Source organism: Saccopteryx leptura, chromosome 10 (genome assembly GCF_036850995.1).
Source record: "Saccopteryx leptura isolate mSacLep1 chromosome 10, mSacLep1_pri_phased_curated, whole genome shotgun sequence".
Taxonomy (NCBI): Eukaryota; Metazoa; Chordata; class Mammalia; order Chiroptera; family Emballonuridae; genus Saccopteryx; species Saccopteryx leptura.
Window position 1 is genome coordinate 33,540,684 of NC_089512.1, and position 24,148 is coordinate 33,564,831.

Below are 24,148 nucleotides of genomic sequence, written 5' to 3' on the forward strand. Positions count from 1 at the left end.
AATGTAGCTGCCATTATAGGGTTAAACATTTGCTGTATTGTCGCATACGAAAACTGTTAAGCTGTTTGGAATTGTTTACTTGCTAAAACCGGAGTTAGTCAGCAGAGGCAGTACACCAGATTTCCTTGTGGCTTTTAGTGGAAAATGTTAAAAGCGCACTCATTTTTCAGTTTAGAAATTTTCAGTTTGATCTGGATTAGTCACAGGACTGGCATGGACCTTCTAATTGTGAAGGCAGTCCAAATGCACTATTTTTTTCTACTGCCAGAGGAAGTTACATCCCGAGCAGTAGCTCAGATCTCTGGTAAGTGTAACATGTGAGCATTACTAGGCATTTCATCCTGCGGTTCTGCAGTCTTTGCCGTTCAGTCTGTTGCTCAGTTGGAATGCTTCTGTAGGGCCAGTCCTGAGGTTCTATGGATATTGTATAAGGACCTACTTATTTGGAGGTGTCGGTGGCATTTTGCAAGATCATTTGAGTACCAGGAAAGCATCTGAAATCGACTGAAAAGGATAACTGTAGCGGTTTTCACAGTGGAAGGAAACTGTATTGGCACAGAGGCAGATGATTGAATAAAGTAGTTGGCTCAAAGAAGATGCACAGTCTGCTGTTTTTTCCTCTGAATGAAGACTATTTAATGGAAGCTGTATTCATGTGGAGATCAAAGGAAACACTGGAATGATAAACTACTGGGATTGTCTCTCTCTCTCTCTCTTTTTTTAAATGAAAAGCCTGAAGCAGTAATTTGAGCTCAAATGACTTTAATTCCTTCGCGGCCTGCGTGTTCTATTAGGATTTGCTGCTAACACCGTTTCTGCCGGTGCCTGTGCCCTTTTGCTGGAGTAGCCACAGACAACTGCCTGGTGAAGAAAGAATAAACGCTCTGCCTTGCTTATGCTATTCATGGGAATAAAGCTATCTGTGTTTCTTCTGTTATATGGAATATCTGGATTAATCAGGCTGTATTCTAGTACTAAGAGTCCTATTGTCTCTTGTGGTCTGACTCATTGCATGTAAATGCACTGCAGCTTTGCTATTAATGCAGAGTGTTGTGGGGTTTTTTTTTCTTTCCCAAACACAGAAAGAATTGTCAACCTCTGAGCTGCATTTTAAGAATTTATGCTGAGCTCTTGTTGTTGTTGTGTTTTGTTTTTTGGGGTTTTTTTTTTTCTGGATATTATCTGTATTAAGCCAGTGGAGCTGAAGATATGAAGACAAATTAGAAGTAGAAACAGAATAGTGAGGTTTTATTATTTTGTGTTTTCAGTTATAAGCAAGCCAGCTACTGGTAACTGTAGCATATGACCTTGCAGGCAAGAGTGGGTATAGCTGTAATTATCTCTGTTACAGCAGTTGTTTCTCATTTCATTCTGCATTGCATGGTGTTGTCACCCAAAACAATGATCTTTTTATGCAAGTAAATTTCTGTGATTCAGAAAACAATATGACTATTTTGGTAGGGGAAAATGTTCTTAAATGAGCTTGTACTGGACTCATTTTTAGTTAATTGACATGTTGATGTGAACTTTCTCTTAAGTATTGTAATAACCCAACAGAAAATAACAGGATTTTGTTGGTTTTAGGATGTTATAAGTTATGTAGTCATAATTTTAAACTTCAGTTTTCCCGGTAGTACATACTAACTTTAAAAAACCAACTGCGCTGTTCAGAGAATGATTCTAAGTGTCATACAGAAGAGGAGGAAAAACTACTCGTGCTCTTCCAACTGTGACTTTTTTCACATAGCTTGGAATTTAGTACTTTAAAAGAGCGAATGAGTCGAGTGTGTATTGTTGTTTTGGAGGAGGTAGAGGATGAATCTCCTGCGTTCATTTCTAAATTGCCACAGGAAAATAAATCCCTACATGCTCCATCTTCTGGAAATGTATTGGTAAGATATGAGAGTTTATATGTTTACTGTAGTCTATTGAACTAGTATTATAAATTTTATCTCTTTTAAGAATAAACATGATTTTTCATTATTTTCATTAAAAACCCAAAAGCAATATAGATGTGTAAATATGCAATATTGTATATAGAATGCACACATTTCTGATTTTTATTTTTTCAAGTGTTTACCATTTTAGGCTTTACTTGGCTTTCTCTTAATATCTTTAAAAGACTTTTAAAAAAATAATGTGAGAACTGTAGGTATGTTTCTATATTCATTTTGTGGTTTTAAAAGCTGATGTAACAAGAATGAGGAACTCTGTTTTAGGAAAGGTTGACTGCTACCAGCAGCACCGAGGCATAGACTTTTTTGTAATGAATTTTATGTATTTAAATGCAAGATTTTTTATAGGAAAAGAATCACACTTTATCCTTAACCTTATTTTTAATGCTGTTGTTAATTGGCTTCATGTTTGACTAATATAATATGATACCTTATCAGCGAGACTGTCGTTGATTAAGAAATTGTTATATTTAGACATGCACATGTTTGCCTCTTCATGTTATTCAGGTATACAGTAATTTTTGGTCTTTGAATAGAAGTGATTTTTATCAATTGCCAGTTTTTCTTTCTTTAGATTTATATTTTTATACATGTAATGCTAACCCAAACAAATTACTTTGATGCTACAAAAACAGAACTTTTCAAAGAGGCCTTCTTTCCTGAGCCTCAGCATTGACTGGGAAGTGCTTGTTTGACAGTATGTTGAGATTTCACCCTTGTATTTGGCAGAAATTTTCTTTTTACCATATAAACCTGTATATATCTGTATATGTCTATATAGAGAGAGACAAAAGGCTTGCACTTGTATTATACCACTTAATTTTTGTCATTTTGAATTGATTTTTTTTAATTAAGCTTTGCCCCCTCCAAGGAGGAATCCTGTATTTTCATGTGATTTGACTCATGCAACTTTTAGTTAATGTAAAAAAACCACATGATTATTGTTGCTATGGGAAGAAAACTTTCAGATTTAAATGTTATATGGAAGTATCTTTAGAATCATCCTTGTGCTATAATTAATGTTTTTATTGCTCTCTTATATTTTAGCCATCACTGGTGCAAGCTATATTTAATGGAGATCCTGATGAAGTTCGAGCACTAATATTTAAGAAAGAAGATGTTAACTTTCAGGTAAAACAATTAATTCACTGATACCTGCCTTTAAGCCTACTTTTAAAAACACTTTCCTAGAGTTAATATATGATTTTTGTTAAAAAGACAATACAATTCTGTAACACTTGTTTTAAATGAGGTTACAAGCATCTTGAGGCAAAAAAGGAAGGGACTGAATGTTTATTAAGGGTAATGACCAAAATAGGAGGGAATTAGGAGCCAGTGTGGGCCCTTTGTTCCCTTAGCTTTTTACTTTGAAATTTTTCACAGAAAAGTTGAGAAGAAATACTCTGAATACATTTTTCCACATTTGCGTTCTCTCATATTTACACAGATTATGTTACATACACTTTTTTGGTGCTGCTAAATCTCCTTTGAAAGTTTGTTGCAGACCTCTTGACACTTCACTCTTCATTACTTGTGTACATTTTAGATGAGGATTCTTTTTGTGAACTCAAAATAAAAGACATTTTTATTAAGTTTATAATATATCTAACTTGATTATAAGACTATATTTTCTTTCTATAAATAATCCTGGTAAGCATTATACACAAAGATTCATTTGTTTGAGTCTCTCAGTGAAGAACGACATATTGTTTAAAAAGAATCCAAGTTAAAAGAAAAAGAAAAGTTTCAGCTCTGGCTAGTTGGCTCAGTGGTAAAGCATCGGCCTGATGTGTGGGAGTCCTGGGTTCGATTCCCAGTCAGGACACAGAGAACAAGCAACCATCTGCTTCTCCACCCTCCCCCCTCTCCTTTATCTCTACCGCTCTTTTCCCTCCCATATCAAAGGCTCCATTGGAGCAAAGTTGGCCCAGGCACTGAGGGTGGCTCCATTGGCCTCCGCCTCAGGCACTAGAATGGCCCCAGTTGCAAAGGAGCAACACCCCAGATGGGCAGAGCATCACCCCTAGTGGGCATGCCGGGTAGATCCCGGTCAGGCGCATGCAGGAGTTCTGCCTCCTGCTTCTCACTTCAGAAAAATACAAAAAAAGAAAAAGAAATGTTTCTAAATTTAAAGATAATAGTGGATTTAACATTTATGACTATCATGAGGGAGAGTTTTAGAGAGAGTGGGTATATGGATAATTTTCTATCTATATGTTTTCCAGTGGCCAGTAGTTTCTTTAATTTACTAAATTGAGGCTGAAAATATATAATTTACTTCTAAAATATGAAATTTGTGTATGTATATATTCTTACTGGAAAAATGTTTCTGTAGCCTGACTTGTGGTGGCGCAGTGGATAAAGCGTCAACCTGGAAATGCTGAGGTTGCCGGTTTGAAACCCTGGGCTTGCCTGGTCAAGGCACATATGGGAGTTGATGCTTCCAGCTCCTCCCCCCTTCTCTCTCTCTCTCTCTCTCTCTCTGTCTCTCCCTCTCCTCTCTAAAATGAATAAATAAAAAAAAACAATTTTAAAAAAATTCTGTTAAAAAAAATGTTTCAGTACATTTTTTGTAGTTTGGTCCTCTTGGTTATAGAGGGTCGAGGAAAGTCATGATTCATAGTCACTATAGCAACACTAAAACAGATAACCTAGAAAAGATTAGTAATTCTAAGAAAACCCTACCCTGAAAGCTCAACTTGAACTCCCATCTTTCTTCACTCTTTCATACAACATCTCTGTGACCACTTAATGTTACATAGATATAAAGAGTATTTATCTTATTTTTTAAAGGTGGGTTATTCAGATAGATTTGACTCATTAGCTAAAATGGTTCATTTAACATTTGGTATTGAACAGAATACTATCATTACATTTTTTTTTCTTAAACCTTCCTTAGTGAAGCCTTTATTTTTATATTTATTGGAAATATGCACCTAATCCAGGATTAATTTTTTTAGTTTAAATGAAGTACGTGGTCACTTTACCTAATTGAGATATCCTAGAAAGTCTACTTTTCTTAGGATAGAAAATGTAGACTTATGAAAAGGAGAAAAACAGCTTTCTGTTTTATTTAACTGGAGGTTTTATTTTGTTTTTTATTTTTAATTATACTAATCTTGGTGAGAGAGTTTGGATTATAATCCTACTTACCATGATGGTTAATTTGTCCATCGTTACAAATATTATTATAGTCAACACTGCTTTTCTGCTATATTAATTAACCTAAATTTTAAAATTTTAATTCAGAATCATTTTTGAGCATCAGATTATTCTCTGCTGGAATGGCTTTGGAAGCTGTTATGTATGTATAGCTAGTGTGTTACCCCTCCACCCCCTAACTTTTATGATTTTTAGCCTGTACTTACAAATTCCTTTCTTCACTTACAGGTTTTTTTAACCATCATTTGTTACCATCTCCTAGCTTGTTCCCTTGCTCTGAAACTTGGGTCAGAACTAACAGCTAGGTTAGTACTGTACTTCAAATCATAGGCTCTTGAAGGGGACTCTTCAGTTGCCTTCAGTGATTGGATTTTTGACAAAAATTTTTGTGGTTGTTTTTAGGCCTCTTGTGACTTATTTGAATGTATTGTCATAATTACAAGATTTGTTAAAATCTTTGGCCATTCTTCTAATTTAAGATGATACTTTTTTTTCTTTTTCTATTGTCTATGAGAAAGAATCACATGGGGTTTTAAGAGGTGTATGTTGTAAAATTTATACTGTTTTGTCATATAATATCCACTGACTCTTCTAGGTAATAAAATATTTTTAAGATTTATGTCAGTGTGACTGGTGTTTTTATAAAATAAATTTAAATACATATTTGAGAATAATATCTGACTTTTTGAAACAACGTTTTTAATAAATTTTTAGAATGGGTTAAGAGTTCAGATTTGTTTTCATTTTGATAAACATTGTTATTATTTTAGATTAGTTTCTTTAGTCATCTCCTGAAGTTTTAGATACTGGGAACCACTGAAAACCATTTTCTTAATAACAAACCTAATTAATTTTTAACAAAACTCCAATTTAAGATGTTATGCCTTAATAATATTTGGTCTGAAAAGTAGGTCAGCTAGGTAAGATTCCACTAGAAATATTGGAGTTTTACATTTGTGGCTTTGGGCCACAAATAATTGACTACCTGACTACATACAGGTTTACTGATTATATAATAATGTAATCCAGAGAGAGGTAATTTGGGGGTTGGTTGAGATAGTAATGTCAGAGCTCTGGGTGGCTTCTCTGTGAGATTTTTGGCTTTCTTCTCATGTTAAAGAGATGACTGTTGTGTTCTGTACTTCTGGCAAACAACCAAAGAAAGTGGAAAGAGGACTCTCCCTACACATTTCCTTTCTTTTCTTTTCCCCCCTTAAGCAAAACATCTTTTTTAGAATCCTCACAAAACTTCCCCTGAGGTTCCATTAGTTAGCCCACTCTAAACCATACCACCAGCAGAGGTTTAGTGGAATTAGCCTTCTGCTTAGATCAGTCATCATTCATCTCCTGGCTCATCCACTGGGGTGAGAATAGGGGCTTATCATCACTGATTAGACTGTATATCTGGAGGAAAACAGCATTCTCATAGGAAGGAATAATGGAGAAATAGTTATTTTGATAAACAAGTTAATAGAAGACTTTTGCTTACCTATAAACAGTTAAAATGGCAAACTTTTGGAAAAATAAATGTCACTTGGATGTGGAAGAAGCACTGTAAACCAAAAAAGTGAAATAGTCAAAAATAATTTAGAGGCAGAGTGGTGTATATATAGTGAAAAGAATAATTAAAAATAACTTGAGGCCCTGGCCGGTTGGCTCAGCGGTAGAGCGTCGGCCTAGCGTGCGGAGGACCCGGGTTCGATTCCCGGCCAGGGCACATAGGAGAAGCGCCCATTTGCTTCTCCACCCCTCCGCCGCACTTTCCTCTCTGTCTCTCTCTTCCCCTCCCGCAGCCGAGGCTCCATTGGAGCAAAGATGGCCCGGGCGCTGGGGATGGCTCTGTGGCCTCTGCCTCAGGCGCTAGAGTGGCTCTGGTCGCAACATGGCGACGCCCAGGATGGGCAGAGCATCGCCCCCTGGTGGGCAGAGCGTCGCCCCTGGTGGGCGTGCCGGGTGGATCTCGGTCGGGCGCATGCGGGAGTCTGTCTGACTGTCTCTCCCTGTTTCCAGCTTCAGAAAAATGAAAAAAAAAATAATAATAATAAAAAAAAAAAATAACTTGAAAGACCTAAGTACTTATCTATTCCTAGACTTAATAACTATACCATAAGAGCAAATCATTTAACTTCTTTAAGACTCACTTTTCTTTTGTTGTAAAATATGTGCGGTTACAATAATGGCCTTCAGAGTGTTTTCCCACCCCAAATTTAGGATGCTAAAAATTCCAAGTGATATTGAATTATCTCCTTCTTTTGCCCAGGTTTTATTTGTATTTCTAAATTGATGTGACTAAAATAATAGTAATAGTAATAACAATAATAATAATAATAATTTAATACCTTTTTCTTAGGATTCATTACTTAATGTCATGTTGTGGAGGCCAAATAAATTAAACTGGGAAATTAATAACATGTCAGAGTAAAAGTCTGACTTAATAAAAGGAAAACTCTCCCAGTTTCATACCTATTCAGTGCAGTTCGATGTGGGCTCACGCACAGATTTTTTAGGGCTCCTTAGGTAACTATCCCGTGTAGCCTCTACAGACTCATCACTGACTGATGGCCTACCAGAACAGGGTTTCCCCACCAAACTGCCGGTTTCCTTCAACTGCTTATCCCACCGAGTAATGTTATTCCTATGTGATGGTGCTTCGTTATAAACACGCTGATATTCATGTTGCACTTTGGTCACGGATTCGAATTTAGCGAGCCACAGAACACACTGAACTTTCCTCTGTACCGTCCACATCTCAACTGGCATGGCCGTGGGCTCCTCTGCTGTATACACGGTGTTACGTCATCATCTGCGCATGCGCACATGCTGCCACATCATCCTACAGAAACTGGGAGGGTTTTCCTTTTATTTGGTGCAGATTTCACATTTCTATCATCTTTTGTTGCTCTCCTGTGACCAGTCAAAAGTGCACCATGACTTTACAGACACACTGTATTGTTGGCAGTTAACACAAAGTAGTAAACCTTAATTTACACGGGTTGCCTGAACTCTACCCACCTCCAGACTTTCCAGTGTTCTCTAGTCTTTTCTGGAAATTAGCAAGAAGTGCTCTAGATGTTAACAAATCTTTTGGCCATGTGTCACTTCTGCTGGTGGTCAAGTACACCAAGCTGTTGATGGTCCTGAGTTCTTAAAACCTCTTCACTTAGGCCCTGGCTGGTTGGCTCAGTGGTAGAGCAGGAGTCCCGGGTTCGATTCCCTGCCAGGGCACACAGGAGAAGCGCCCATCTGCTTCTCCACCCCTCCCCCTCTCCTTCCTCTCTGTCTCTCTCTTCCCCTCCCACAGCCGAGGCTCCATTGGAGCAAAGTTGGCCCGGGCGCTGAGGATGGCTCCATGGCCTCCATGGGTGAAGAGCCAACTCAGCTTCCTCCTGGGAGAGAATTCCTCTATAGTTTTTCCATGTCCTCTCTTCCATTCTTGCCAATGCTTCTGCTTTCTAGCCTCACATTTGAAAATTATTCTTCACCAATGTTGAGGTTTCTTCTAAGATCCATAAGTAAGTAAGTATATGTTCTGTTACTATAACTAAATGGCTATTGTGGTCGTCTTGAAACAAAGAAGTATTGTTTATTGAAACCTCTTCTTTTGTCTAGGCTTTTTTACACCATAATTGTTTTGAGATTCATTCATGTTGGGGCATATATTAAAAGATTATATTAGGGATTTGGTTCCTTTCTGTTGCACAGAGTGCATGTAACCTCAGTAGTGCTCTGTTGTATTGATATACACAATTTATTCTTCCACTTGCTTACCAATTGATAGATATTTGAGTTGTTTCCCTTTTTCATCTATTACAAATAAAGCTATTATGAGAATCTGTATACAAGTCTTTGTATGAACATATGCTTTCCTTTTTCTTGAGGAATTATCTAGTGGTAAAATGGTCTAACCATATGGTAGATGTATGTTTAACTTTTTAGACACTGCAAATGTTTCCAAACTGACATTCATTATACATTCCTACCAACAGAATATGAAAATTTCAGTTTTTCCACATCCTCACTAATAACTAGTATGATCAGTTTTTTCTCATCTTAAACACTCTAAGAGATGTGTATCTTACAGTGTATTTCATTGTGATTTTCATTTGCATTTCTGTGATAACTAATGATGTTGAGCATATTTTCATATACAGCTTAGCAATCTTTGTATCTTCTCTGGTGAATTGTCTTTTCAATTGTTTTTGCTACTTTCTTTTTCTTATGGTATTGTTTTCTTACTCTTGAGTTTTGAGAGTTCTTTATATGTTCTGGACACAAGTCCTTAGTTTGTGGCTATATTTTCACTTTCTTAAGAAAGTCTTTGGAAAGCAGCAGTTTTCAATTTTGATGATATCCAGATTAAGATATTTAATTAAATTTGATGAATCCAATATTAAGATTCTTTTATAGATCTTGGTTTGGTGTTGTATCTAAAAAATCTTTCTCAGTGTCACATAACTTTTCTTGTATCTTCTAGAAGTTTTGTAGTTTTAAATAACACATTTCAGTATATACCATTTTTGAGTTAATATTTATATATATAGTACAAGGTATATGTCAAAGATTACTTTTCAATGTATATGGATATATCCAGTTATTAAAAAGGCTCTACTACTTTTCTTCACTGAATTGCCTTTGCATGTTAATTCAGTCAGTTGTCCATATACGTGAAGATCTATTTGTGGACCCTGTTATGTTCCATTGATGTATTTGTCTGGCTTAATGCCAATACCACACTTTTATGATACTGGAAGTCTTGAAATCCCTAACTCTTTTTCTTTTTCAAAATTGTTTTGACTATTCTTGGCTGTTTTTGTTTCCCTAATAATTTTAGAATCAGCTTGTCAATTACTAGGAACAAAAAGAAATTGGGATTGTGTTGATATATAGGCCAAGTTGGCAAAAATTAATATCTTAACAATATTAAGTCTTTTTATCCATGAACAAGTTATATCTCTCCATTTATTTGGTGTAATTTTTAACTTCTCAGTTAATTTTGTAATTTTACTGTATATGACCTTTTACATTTTTGTAAGATTTATCCATATTTTATAAATTTTGCTCTTACTGTAAGTGTTATTTTATTTAATTAAAAAATAGGCTAATTATTCTTTACTACTGAGTGTTTTTTCATAGTACTGTATATACCCCAGGGGTCGGGAACCTATGGTTTGCGAGCCAGATGTGGCTCTTTTGATGGCTGCATCTGGCTCGCAGGCAAATCTTTAATAAAAAATAAATAACATTAAAAATATAAAACATTCTCATGTATTACAATCCATTCATTTCCTACCGCTCATGTTCATGATTGCGGCTGGCCAGAGCCAATCACAGCTGTCCTCCAGGACAACACCAAATCTTTATTGAACAATGCATAACATACACAGGTCATTGTATGGCTCTCATGAATTACATTTTAAAATATGTGGCGTTCATGGCTCTCTCAGCCAGAAAGGTTCTCGACCCCTGGTATACCCTGTAATTTAGGAATGACAAGTTTTTCTAGCCTAGCTTCTGGGAATAGGACCCTGTACTCTGTAATCCATGCATTCTTATTGGGGGTGACAACACCTCCAATTTAGCAAAAATTACTTTTTGGTGTGTGTGTGTGTGTGTGTGAAAAATTTTACATATTACAGTGATTAGAGGCCCTCCAAAGGGCTAACATTGTGTAAGTTAGGTACACAGTGGTATTAAAATTTCATGGGTGCAGTTAGGGAAAAAAAAATGAAAAGGCTCCTGGGTCAGGGTGATAAGGAATAAAAGGTGGAGGAACAACTAACTACTTTAATTGTGTGGAAGGTTCTTTTCACCAGTCTCAGGTGGTCTCACACACCTTTGCCGCTCAGTACTGAGCTGATTACACAGGGGAGTGTTCTGCAGTTCTGTGGGATTCTCTCCTTGTACCACCATCTGCCCTCTGCTCTCTGCAGAATTCTCTCTCCTGTGTTCTCCTCAGACTGTCAGCTCTGTTGGAACTCAGGGAAGTATGCCTGGTAAAAATATAAGTAGCTCTGTAAAAGCCATTGGGAAGCATTTTATTGATTGAAACAGCTGACTGACATTCCACTATTTCAGACTTACAGTTGACATATTTTGTGAAATGGAAATTTTCTATATTATAGTCCAGCAGTATTTTTGAAATAGGAATTCCATATATTAGTTTTCTTAACAATTGTATTGGTTTGATAATTAAAATTGCCCAGTTAAAGATGGCATTGTCTTTACTTCCTTTTATTTTGTAGGACCTACTATTATGTAATTTTGGCATTTTATTTTTTTTTATTTTGAAAAGCAAGTAAGCCTTAGCCTAGGAATATCTGATTACTGCTAAATTTGTAGAAGAAAGTAAATTCAGAATTTAAAATTGGGTGCTTTGTGGATTTGTCTTTTTAATATTACTACTAGAGGAGCAGTGTCTAGATTACAACATGAATTAATACCTAGATTCTATGAATAGAGTTTACCCCAGGATAAAAACCAGGCCTTCCATTTTTAAGGATAGTGAGGAAAGTGATCTTGGAGACCAAAAAGTTAAATTATTTCTGTTATAGATAAGGGAAAACCTAAGGCCCTTAGAGCTTATTTTATTTGGTCACTTAATTTAGCATAAGAGCCCAATTTCCTTTTTTTAAATTCAGTGAGAGGTGGGGAGGCAGAGACACAGACTCTCGCATGAGCCCCAACCACGATCCACCCGGCAAGCCCACTAGGGGGCGATCCTCTGCCCATCTGGGGTGTTGCTCAGCAACTGAGCTTTTCTTAACACCTGAGGTGGAGGCCATGGAGCCATCCTCAGCACCCAGGGCCAACTCGCTCCAGTTGAGCCATGGCTGCAGGAGGGGAAGAGAGAGAGAAGTGAGAGGGGGAGAGGGGTGGAGAAGCAGATTAGGGCTTCTCCTGTGTGCCCTGATCAGGAATCGAACCCAGGAGATTCACATGCCGGGCTGATGCTCTGTCACTGAGCCAAATGGCCAAGGCCAAACCCAGTTTTCTTTTTTTTAGATGTGATCCAATGTCTTGATTCTTTTCTTTTTCCTTTTTTCTTTTTTTTTTACAAGGACAGAGAGAGAGTCAGAGAGAGGGATAGACAGGGACGGAGAGAGATGAGAAGCATCAATCATCAGTTTTTCGTTGCGAGACCTTAGTTGTTCGTTGATTGCTTTCTCATATTTGCCTTGACCACAGGCCTTCAGCAGACCGAGCAACCCCTTGCTCGAGCCAGCGACCTTGGGCTCAAGCTGGTGAGCTTTTGCTCAAACCAGATGAACCCGTGCTCAAGCTGGCAACCTCGGGGTCTCGAACCTGGGTCTTCCGCATCCCAGTCCGACACTCCGTGCACTGCGCCACTGCCTGGTCAGGCTCGAGCCCAGTTTTCTTAATGTCCAGTTTAATTTTCTGTATATGCCGTCTCCCCTGTTTGTCACCCCTCAAATCTGCCTAGTGGCTTAGTGTTACAAGAAACTTAGCTGTAAGTATACAAGCTGTTAGTAAATACTTGCTAGCTTAGTTTGGTATAATTTGGTGTGTTGGTTCATTCCCTTGACAAATATGTGCCAGTTGCTATGCTAGGTACTAGAGTGACTAGTCACACACACTTTTTACCCCTGCTCTTCCTTGCTCTTCCCTGACTCAGCATATCAGTTGTGCCCATGTTGTCTTTAACTCCCTTTGCCTCATCTTTGGTTTCTGTTCATTCTTCAGGTTTCAGCTTACGGTGGGCAGAGCTCTGAGAGGGCCCATAGTATTCTGATTCTCACTCCTGTAGAACCTATATAATCTTCTGTTCTGTAATATGATCAGATGGCACCTTGGTGATTAGTTTATAGCATCTGGCACAGCTGACCTTAGGAAAGTGAAATTAGGGGCATGGACCTGATCTCATTACATGACCTCTTTAAATCTGAATCTACAGTCAAAAACAAGGGATGAGGGATTTGATGTGAGGCAGATTCTCTGTCGCTGACTTTGAAGATGGGGGTAGGTCACATGGCAAGGGCTGTGGGCAGTCTTTAGAAGCAGAGGGCAACTTCTGGCTGATAGGAAGGAAAACTGGAACCTCAGTTTCACAACCACAAGTAACTGAATTTGGCCTGAATGAGCCTAGAAGGCCTCCTGATGGTAACAGCCCATTGACATCTTGACTTAGCTTTATGAGAGATCCTAAGCAGAGAACCCAGCTAAAACCTTGCCTGGACTTTTATGGCCTACAGAACTATAAACTAATAAATGACTGTTGTTTTATGTTACTAAACTTGTGGTTATTTGTTACACAGCAATAGAAAATTAACACAAGACTCCAATAATTCTTTTTCTGGAACACTTTTCCTAGCCCTCTCGATAGTGTTACATCAGCCTAATAGATGCTCAGAGTACTCTGAACTTTTCCTACTTACCACTCATGTTAATTGACTTGTGTCATTTTCAGTAACTTGAACTCTGGAGACAGGAACCTTGTTTGAATTATTCTCTGTGTATATGTCCAATATATGGTGAGTAGCAGCCATTAAAAAGTGTTAGAAGAATGAGTAAAAACAACACATAGTTCCTGACTTTAGCAACTATATAATGTAAAGGTGTTTGGCTATGTTGTGTGTGATGTTTTTGTTTGAGAGGGTGGCAGCAGTCAACTGTCAGTTGCCCAAGTGCAGGTAAACTGAACTGGCTTCGATCCACTGCCATTTGCTTTGCTTCCTCATCAGTACTTGTTTTAGACAATTCTAATCACTTTGAAAGGGAAAGGTGAATTTAAAAAAAGAAAAAGAAAAAATCAAGTGCACTTGAAATGCTTGTGGACAAAGGCAGTGCTCTCTTACGAAATAAAAACACCACTTGCAGCATTCTGTTGGTGGTCTGTCATAGCATTGGCTTTAAAAGAACGTGTTCTACCTATTCTCTCCTGAGAGGACTGAATCCCATCTTGCCCTCAGTGCTCAGGGACAGAATTAATCAAGTTTTTAGCGTTAGAATTTCCCTGAAAAAACGGGAAGTGGCTCTATTATTGTATTATAAGTCTAAATCATTAACCGTAAATAAAAGTAAAGTGTTCAAGGTTGCTGAACATGTAGCATGAAAGCAACACAGGAAATAATGAAAATCTCCCAGGTGAAGGGCTGGGGTGGTGGGAGCTGCCATTGGTTGTTAAGAAACCGATGCTTAGTAAACCAAAAGAATAATGCTTGATGACATGGGATTCACTTTTGAGATTATGCTGCTAAAACATATAAGCAAGTCCAAATAGCTGGTACATTGGTAATTGACTATGTGTAAGCCAAAGTACCTGTAATAGCCAGAGTCAGATTTGAGAAAATTCTTGTCCTATCCCACCCCAAATCATGTATTCACAGAAGAAAATATTTCCTATTTTATCTGAATTACGTAATATTAGATTACTATGAAAGTGAATGATTTAATTAACAGATTAATTTCTGAGTAAATATATATTTTGCATAAAATTTCATAACTAAAGGTGATTACTTATTGCATAAAACATATAAATTACATAAGTATTATAAACTAATGTACCATTTTTTCTTTAGTAGTTTTTATGGAGAATCAATGATTCAAATATTACTTACCAAAGCATGTTCTTGTGGAAGCTCAAAAAATAATAATTATTTTAGAGCACTTTATCTTTTGTATTAGAAAAAATGTCATGTTATAAAGTATAAGTCAAGTTTTATTATTAGTTTGGAATATGAAGAAGTACTGTTAGGATTTGGGGGTTTACATAAAAACTAAATTACATTAATTTTTTTTTTTTTTAAGATTACCTTGCACAAATTTCTGGTAATGAATTTTCTATTTTTGTTCTTAATTCTTTTGTAGATCTAAATTAGTGGTTGGGGGAAGGGGTTGGGTCAGTAACATTCTTTTTCAATTTTCACGTGACATTTTCATTTTCACTTTGAAGATTAGTTCAGGGGAACAAAACTTACCAAACCATTGAAGGAAGCTACTGTTCCTGAGCTGAAGTATCATGTCATAGCTTGTCTTCTGCCAACTTTTTTTTTTTTTTTGTATTTTTCTTAAGTTGGAAACGGGGAGGCAGTCAGACAGACTCCCGCACGCGCCCCACCGGGATCCACCCGGCACGCCCACCAGGGGGCAATGCTTCGCCCATCTGGGGCGTCACTCTGTTGCAACCAGAGCCATTCTAGCACCTGAGGCAGAGGCCATGGAGCCTTCCTCAGCGCCCGGGCAAACTTTGCTCCAATGGAGCCTCGGCTCCGGGAGGGGAAGAGAGAGACAGAGAGGAAGGAGAGGGGGAGGGATGGAGAAGCAGATGGGCACTTCTCCTGTGTGCCCTGGCCGGAAATCAAACCTGGGACTCCACGCCAGTCCGATGCTCTACCACTGAGCAAAACGGCCAGGGCCCTCTTCTGCCAACTTTTGATATGCTTTTCAAAACTCTTAGTTCTGATGTATTTATATCGATATTTTGGAAGAATAATTAAGCTCTTCATATCTGATGTTTTTCTCCTTTAATCTTTTTTAAATTATGAAATATAACACCCATAAAATATGTAAAACAAATGCATGATACAATGAATTATTTAAATGTATCCATTACCCAGAACAAGAAACAACATTGCTTGCACCTCAGAAGTGCTATTTGTACCTACTGTTTGATCAGAATTGTTTCCTCCCACCCCATAAGGTAACCAATAACCTGTTATATAATAGTTTTTTTCTTAGTTTTCTTTTATAATTTTGCCACTGAATTATTTCACCCAAAGCAATATATAATTTAATTTTGCATGTTTTTAATTAAATGAGTAGTCATGCAACATGTATTCTTTTGAGTCTGGGTTCTTTGGCCCAACAATATCTTATTGAAAAATTTATCTTTGTTATGTAAAGATAAAGGTGATTCATAGTCTATCACTGAATGCATATACCACAGCTTATCCATTTTTTACTGTTCATGGTTAATTGAGTTGTGTCCAGTTTTTGCATATTGTGAATAAAGAATGTCTGCCTGCACATGAGCATACATTTCTATAGGGTATGTACCTAAGCATAGAATTTCTGGAATACATGCTATGCACATATTCAACTTACTAGGGAATGCCATACTGTGAAACAGTTTACATTCCCATGAGCACATATGAGAAATTTGTTGGACCACATGTACTTGATTTTTGTTGTACTTTTTTTTAACCATTGTTTGGTATGTAGTAGTATCTCATTTGTAAAGTTTTGAGGGGTTTTTTTAGATAAGTGTGAAGTATCTTAGACATTCATATAGCCTCTTTTAGAAGTGCCTATTATATAAATCTCTTGCCCATTTTCTTCTTTGGAGTTCTTTTTTAAAATTAATTTATAGCATTTCTTGATATATTCTGTATATGAGTCCTTTGTGAGCCATGTATGTTGTAAATGTCTTCTACCATTACAACTTGCCTTTTTACTCTTTATTGTATTGTTGCACATGAAGTCTCCCCCCCCCCCCCAAAGAGAGAGAGGGACAGACAGGAAGGGAGAAAGATGAAAATCATCAAGTCATAGTTGCAGCACCTTAGTTGTTCATTGCTTCTAATGTATGCCTTGACTTGGGGGGTGGTCTGCAGCTGAGCCAGTGACCTTTGAGCTCAAGCCAGCAACCATGGGGTCATGTCTGTGATCCCACATTCAAGCCAGCAACCATGGGGTCATGTCTGCAATCCTACTGCTGAAGCTGGTGAGCCTGTGCTCAAGCTAGATGAGCCCATGCTCCAGCTGGCAGCCTCAGGGTTTTGAACCTGGGTCCTCAACTCCTCAGGTCCACGCTTTAATCCACTGTACTTCTAACTGTGCCACCACCTGGTCAGGCGACAGACGAAGTCTTAATACAGTCAGATTATTCAGTATTTTTCTTTATGGCTAATGCTTTTGATATCTTGTTTAAAAAGTCCCTGACCATGTCCTTTATTCGTTTATGAGACCTTTATCATATTGCTCTTTACATTTAGTTTTATAAAACACTTGTAGTTAAATTAGGCAGATGTGAGGTAGTGGTTTTTCCCCCAAATGGGTACTAGATAAACTGTCCCAACCCAATATAATTGCCCATATTTTATTGAGCCGTTTTTATTATTTTTGAGTTTTGAGAGTTCTTTGTATATATCAATGCACATTTTCTATCAGATATGTGGTTTGCAAATGTTTTCTTCAGTGGTATGCCTTGTCTTTTTATCCTCATTAACTGTCTTCCTGAAAACAAATGTTTTTCATTTTGATGAAGTTTGTCAACTTTATAGTGCTTTTGGTTTCATGTCCAAGAACTCTTTGCCTAACCTACATATTTTCTCCTATCTTCTGTAAGTTTTAAAATTTTAGATTTGGCAATTAGATTTATGATCCTTTTTGAGTTCATTTTTGTATATGGTGTTAAGTATAGATTGATGTTTATTATTTGGCATATGAATATCCAGGACCATTTATTTAAGAGATTGTATCTCCATTTAATTGCTTTTGTACTTCTGTCAAACATCAGTTGATCTATTTGCACGTGTTTATTTCTGGACTCTATTGGCATGTCTTTCCTTTTTCTCATACCCCACTACTGCTGTACCTCGCTTACTGCAGCTTTGTAGTAATTCTGGAAATCACGCACTGTAAGACCCCTCACTAGGGTCTTTTCTTTGAAAATTGCTTTTTGACTATTCTAATATCTTTGCCTTTCCATATAAATTTTAAGTTGTTAATATTTACAAGGAATTCTGCTGGGATTTTCATTACGATTGCATTGACTCTACAGATCAAAATGACATTTTAGCAATAATGAGTCTTCCAGTTCATGAACATGGTGTCTCTGTTTAGGTTTTCTTTCTTTCATGAGTGTTTTGCAGTTTTCCACATACAAATCCTGAAAAATTTTAAGTTTATACCTAAACATTTCTCTTTTTCTTTCTCTCTTTAAATTCTTTTGTATTATAAATGTACAGTTTTTGAAAATTTGACTTTCAGTTGTTAATAGCTAGTATGTAGAAATGCAATTGCTTTTTGTATGTAGATAGACCCTGCATTCAGCTACTTTTTTAAACTTCTTCTAGACTTTTTAAAAATGGGTTCCTTGGGACTTTCTCCATAAATATACCATCTGTTAATAGAGACATTTTATTTCTTCCTTCTCAGTCTACATATCTTTTATTTCTTTTTCTTGACTTATTTGTATGAGAATGAATAGGAATAACAATAGTAAACAACTTTGTCTTACTCGGATCTTAGAAGGAAGGCATTTAGTCTTTTATCATTAAGTAGTATATTAGCTATAACTTTTGTAGATGCCTTTTATTAGATTGAGGGATTTCCCTTCTGCTCCTAATCTGCTGAGTTTTCTAATCATGCAAAGATGTTTTGTTAAATGCAATCAATGATCGTGTGATTTTTTTTTTTTATAACTATTTTGTTAATATGTTGAATTGTATTGGTTGGTTCTATTTGAAGGAGACTTGTGAACCCAGAATAAACCCCATTTGGTTGTGATATATTATTCTTTTCATGTATTGCTTGATTAAATTTACTCATACTTAGTTGAGGATATTTATGTCTATGAACAAAATTAAAATTAGTCTGTTGTTTTCTTGTAATATCTTTGCCTGGTTTTGGTATTGGGATAATAAAATGCTGACTTTATAAAGTGCAAAGTATTCCCTTCTCTTCTGCTTTCTAGATGTGGAAATTGGTATCTTTTTCTTCCTTAGATGTTTGGTAGAATTTGCCATTAAAACTATCTGGGTTTGGAGTTTTCTTTATTGTAATGTTTTTTACTTATGACTTCAGTTTCCTTTTTTAATAGCTGTAGGGCTATTTAGGCTACCTATATTTTTCTTCAGTAATATTTATCTCTTTTAAGGTCTGGGTCTTTTCATCCAACTAGTAGAATCTATATGCATAAAATTTTTCATACTATTCATTTATTCTTTTTAATGCCTTTGAGAGTTTTAATGCCTGATAATCCCCTCATTTATTTATGATACTTCTTACATCCTTTTTCTTTTGTCGTTCTGGCTAGGAAATTATTGATGTGTTTGTTTGTTTGTTTCCAAAGAAACAGCTTTGGGATTTATTAATTTTCTCTATTTTTTTTAAGATTTTATTGATTGATTGATTTTTTTTTTTTTTTTTTTAGAGAGGGGGGAAGAGAAATGGGGGTTTAAGTGGGAAGCATCAACTAGTAGTAGTTGGCACTCATATGTGCCCTGACTGGGCAAGCCCGGGGTTTCAAGCCAGCAAGCTCAGAGTTTCAGGTTAACACTCCATCCACTGCACCACCACAGCTCAGGCTCTCGGTTGTGTTTTTGTTTTCAATTTCATTGATTTCTGCTCTTTATTGTTTCTGTCCTTTTTGCTTTGTGGTTATTTATTATTATTATTATTTATTGGCTTCTTCAGTGAAAGCTTAGGTTATTAATTTGAGTTTTGTGTTTGATGGAAATATATATCAGATAAATTGACCTATAAATGCTGCTTTTATCCCTCAAATTTTGATACATCTTTATTTTCATGAAGTTCAAAAAACATTTTCTAATGTCCCTTAAGATTTCCTTATTATACTGTACAGGTAATTGAGAATTAGTTTTCCACTTTGCTATTTATGTATGTGGAAAATTTTCAAGCATTCTTCTGTTACTGATTTATAATTTAAATCTGTTTTGGCCAGAGTACATACTTTGTACAATTTCGATTTATTTTAATGTGTTAAAGTGTGTGGTTGATGGCCCCAAAAGTGTGGTCTATCTTGACGAATGTTTCAAGTGCAGTTGAAAATACTGTGTAGTATTTTGTCATTAGGTAGAGTGTTCTATAAGTGTCTAATCAGATTTAGTTGATTGATAGTGTTGTTCAGGTCATCTATATGTTTGCTAAATTTTCTGCCTATTGTCCTATGCTGTAGTTTCTGATAATTGTAGATTGCCTCTCCCTTCATTTTTATCCGTTTTTGCTTGAATATGCTTTGAAGTTCTGTTATTAAATGCATGTACATAACTATTGTCATGTCTTTTGGATGAATTGACCCTTTTATCATTATGTAATGTCCTTTATGCCTAGTAATTTTTCTTGTTCTGAATTCTTTTTCTAATATTACTAATGTAGCCACTTCAGCTGTCTTTTCATTACTGTTTGCATTGTATATGTTTTAACATCTTTTTAACTTTTAACAAATTTATATTTTTATATTTTAAATGGTTCCTTGTAGATAGTGTATGATTAAGTATTGTTTTTATATCCAAAATAATCTGTATCTTTTCATTGGTACCTTTAATATGTTTATTGAAATGGCAGGATTTATGTCTTCCATTCTATATACTATTTTTCTTTGTCCTTTTTAATTTTTGTTCCTCTAGTCCCTCTTTCCTTCTTTTGAATTATTTGGATGTATTTAGTACTATTTTTATGTTGTTGGCATTTTGACCATCTCTCTCTCTCTTCATTATTTTCTTGGTAGTTGATCTAGGGATCATAATATGCATATATGTCTTTTCACTGTTTATGTAGAGTTGATATTTTACCATATCAAGTTTAAAAAGAAAACTCAAAACCCTTATTTTCCCTGCTTTATGTCAGAGTTGCCATGTGATATACGCAATACATTGAACTTCTTCCCAGATAACATTAAAAAGTATTTTTCCTCCCGGCCAGGGCACACAGGAGAAGCGCCCATTTGCTTCTCCACCCCTCCGCCGCGCTTTCCTCTCTGTCTCTCTCTTCCCCTCCCGCAGCCAAGGCTCCATTGGAGCTAAGATGGCCCGGGCGCTGGGGATGGCTCTGTGGCCTCTGCCTCAGGCCTCAGGCGCTAGAGTGGCTCTGGTCGCAACATAGCGATGCCCAGGATGGGCAGAGCATCACCCCCTGGTGGGCAGAGCGTAGCCCCTGGTGGGCGTGCCGGGTGGATCCCGGTCGGGCGCATGCGGGAGTCTGTCTGACTGTCTCTCCCTGTTTCCAGCTTCAGAAAAATGAAAAAAAAAAAGAAAAGGAAAGGAAAAAAAAAAAAGTATTTTTCCTCAATAAATTGCACTTCTTCCATACCTGAGGATCTGTTTCCCTCTGGTATAATTTCCTTTCAGCCTCAAGAACTTCCTTCAGGCCTGACCAGGCTATTGCACAGTGGATACAATGTCAGACTGGGATGCAGAGGACCCAGGTTCAAAACTCCAAGGTCGCCAACTTGAGCACGGGCTCATCCAACTTGAGCGTAGGCTCACCAGCTTGAGCGTGGGGTCGCTGGCTTGAGCGTGGAGTCATAGATATGACCCTGTGATTGCTTGGGCTTGTGCCTGAAGGTCGCTGGCTTGAGCAAGGGGTCACTCACTCTGCTGTCATGGTCAAGGCACATATGAGAAAGCAATCTATGAACAACTAAGGAGACTAAGGAGCCACAACGAAGAATTGATGCTTCTCATCTCTCTCCTTTCCTTGCCTGTCTGTTCCTGTCTGTCGCTCTCTCTGTCACACACACACACACACACACACACACACACACAAATCAGAATTTTTTTTAGACCATGTTGTGTGGGGAGTTAATTTTCCTTTTTTTTTTATACTTCTTAATTGAATTTATTGGGGTGACACTGGTTAACAAAATTATGCAGGTTTCAGGTGCACAATTTTACAACACATCTTCTGTACACTGTATTGTATGCTCTACCTCCCCCCTAGACAAGTCTCCATCCGTAACCAGTTTCCCCCTTCTGTTTCCTCCATTTGAGAATGTTTTTATTTTGCCTTTATTTCTAAAGGATGTTTTCATGTCATACAGAATTCTTGACAGTTTTTTGCTTGTTTGTTTAGTCTTTTGGCCTCCAGGGTTTCTGGTGAGAAATCAGTCTAGTCATTCATATCTTTTCTTTATATGTAATTTTTTTTTTTTTTTTTTTTTTTTTTTTTTTACAGAGACAGAGAGTCAGAGAGAGGGATAGACAGGGACAGACGACAGACAGACAGGAACGGAGAGATGAGAAGCATCAATCATTAGTTTTTCCTTGCACGTTGCAACATCTTAATTGTTTACTTTCTCATACGTGCCTTGACCGCGGGCCTTCAGCAGACCGAGAAACCCATTGCTTGAGCCAGCGACCTTGGGCTCAAGCTGGTGAGCTTTTTTTTTTTTGCTCAAACCAGATGAGCCCTCGCTCAAGCTGGTGACCTCGGGGTCTCAAACCTGGGTCTTCCGCATCCCAGTCCGATGCTCTATCCACTGCGCCACCACCCGGTCAGGCACTTTATATGTAATTTTAAGCAGCCTGAGAAAAAACAATTTTTGTCTTTATCTTTGGGTGTTAATAGTCTATTCATGATGTGTCTTGGTATGGTTTTCTTTGTTTATTGTATTTGTGGTTCACTGAGTTTCTTGAATTTATAAATTAGTGCCTTTTACCAAAATTTGAGAATTTAACAACCATTATTTCATAAAAATATTCTATACCAGTTTATCTCTCCTCTCCTTCTTGGACTCTAGTGAGACAAATGTTAGACCTTTGAAATTGTCCCAGTTGGTATTGTATTAAGTGCAGATACACAGACTGAAAATCTTCCTTGGATACGAGGATAACTTTTATAAATAAAGGAGTTTATTGCCAACTCTGATATGTAACTAAGGGGGATCTGCTGCTAAATAAAAAACAACTTGTAAATTATATGAATCACTTAAAATATATATAATCACTTAAAAGTCAATTACTACCATACTAATTTGATTTAGAACATTGTCACAATTAATAAAGTAGATAATTTTTGTTTCGTGCCCTCAAAAATGGTTTATCTGTGTAGTACTGTATATTTATTGATCCATACTGACTTTACCATTGTCTGTCCACATTGTCCATGAAGAGCCATATTTGTGTATAGTTCCCATGTTGGAGTCCATGCTCAGGGTTTTAGAGTTGAGATCAAATGATTCTAGTATACCTAGTGACTTAATTGGTATATTTCAAGTTCAAGATGAAGTTTTTTTCTCTCATCTGATTGTAGCTATGTAATACTTGATTTTTCAGTTCTCTGAATAAAGGCTTAAAGCTATAGATGTATAATTTGCTAGTGCTGCATATTCAGATTATCTTTGTTTGAGAAATAGACTTAATTTCATGACCTTGTATAGTGTATGTGTCTATATTTGAGATAGTCTAGATTTCTTTTTCTCAATTTGTTATTATATAACATGTTATCTTGTTCTGAATATTTACTCTTTAAAGTTGAGTGAGGTCATATTTGAGTAGCTTTGTTTAAGGTATTTGTTTATAAATGAAGTCAGTTTGTGACTCCAAGGCACTGATTTAGTCCCTAAAGAAAGCTTCATCAAGTAGTATGATTAGTGAAGTCATCTGTTAGATGTGTCTTCCTTGTTTACTAGCCTTAAATGAAACTGTTAATAATTAGTTTAAATGAATAAATCTTTTGGTTACATGTATAGTTTAGGAGACAGTGTGATATTTTTGTGTTTAAGTGATTTATCATATGAAAGATTCTTCTGTTTCTCCTGTTTAATGATTATTTTCTATGAAATGAAAGTCTGACTTTTCTTCCCAGACTTTGTTCTGTAAGTAACACCTAATTATAATTAACCTAAATAGAGGGCTGTATAAAAGAATATTGTCTTGTAGAAAATTTTTCTAAAATGAGACCATAGTTCTACAGTTATAGAAGGTAATGAATCCTTTCCTACTGCTATGATTTTTAAAAAATGTTTTTTCTAAAATACAACATATGTCCAGATATTCATGTATAAATACATGTACATGAGGAATGATTGCTGCCTCATTGTTGCTGTTAACTTGTTTAAACTACTATAAAGAAGTAAAGAGGTCCAACATATAATAGCAAGAGGAGCCTTGTCCTGTGTCAGATAAACTAAATGCTAGTCTCTGTCCTTCAGTGGTTCAGTCTCTCTGAGCCCTGCTTTTCTTATTTGTAAAGTGAGGTGATTGAAATAGATTATCTCTAAGACTATTTTTGTTCCTAATATATTTAACAACTCTGTAAACTATTCCGTTTGCTTTAGCCTAGGTTCTTTCACAGCACATTTTTGGGGAAAGGAGTTTGCTTCACCAGAT

The 24,148-nt window shown here is 36.6% G+C and overlaps 1 protein-coding gene across 9 annotated transcripts in view; it reads left to right on the plus strand.

Annotated features, from left to right (window-relative positions):
- The window catches only part of ANKRD28 (ankyrin repeat domain 28), a 176,459-nt gene that overhangs the window by 62,837 nt on the left and 89,474 nt on the right, over window positions 1-24,148 (plus strand). For 4 of the 9 annotated variants that reach the window (XM_066351829.1, XM_066351828.1, XM_066351831.1 and 1 more), the window contains one exon: window positions 3,003-3,086. The exons of 2 other annotated variants lie outside the window; for them this stretch is intronic. In XM_066351829.1, coding sequence (XP_066207926.1) covers window positions 3,003-3,086 — 84 coding nt within the window. Of the gene's footprint in view, window positions 1-128; window positions 1,893-3,002; window positions 3,087-24,148 lie in introns of those variants that run through there. 3 more of the 9 variants (XM_066351835.1, XM_066351827.1, XM_066351833.1) reach the window with 3 other exon arrangements.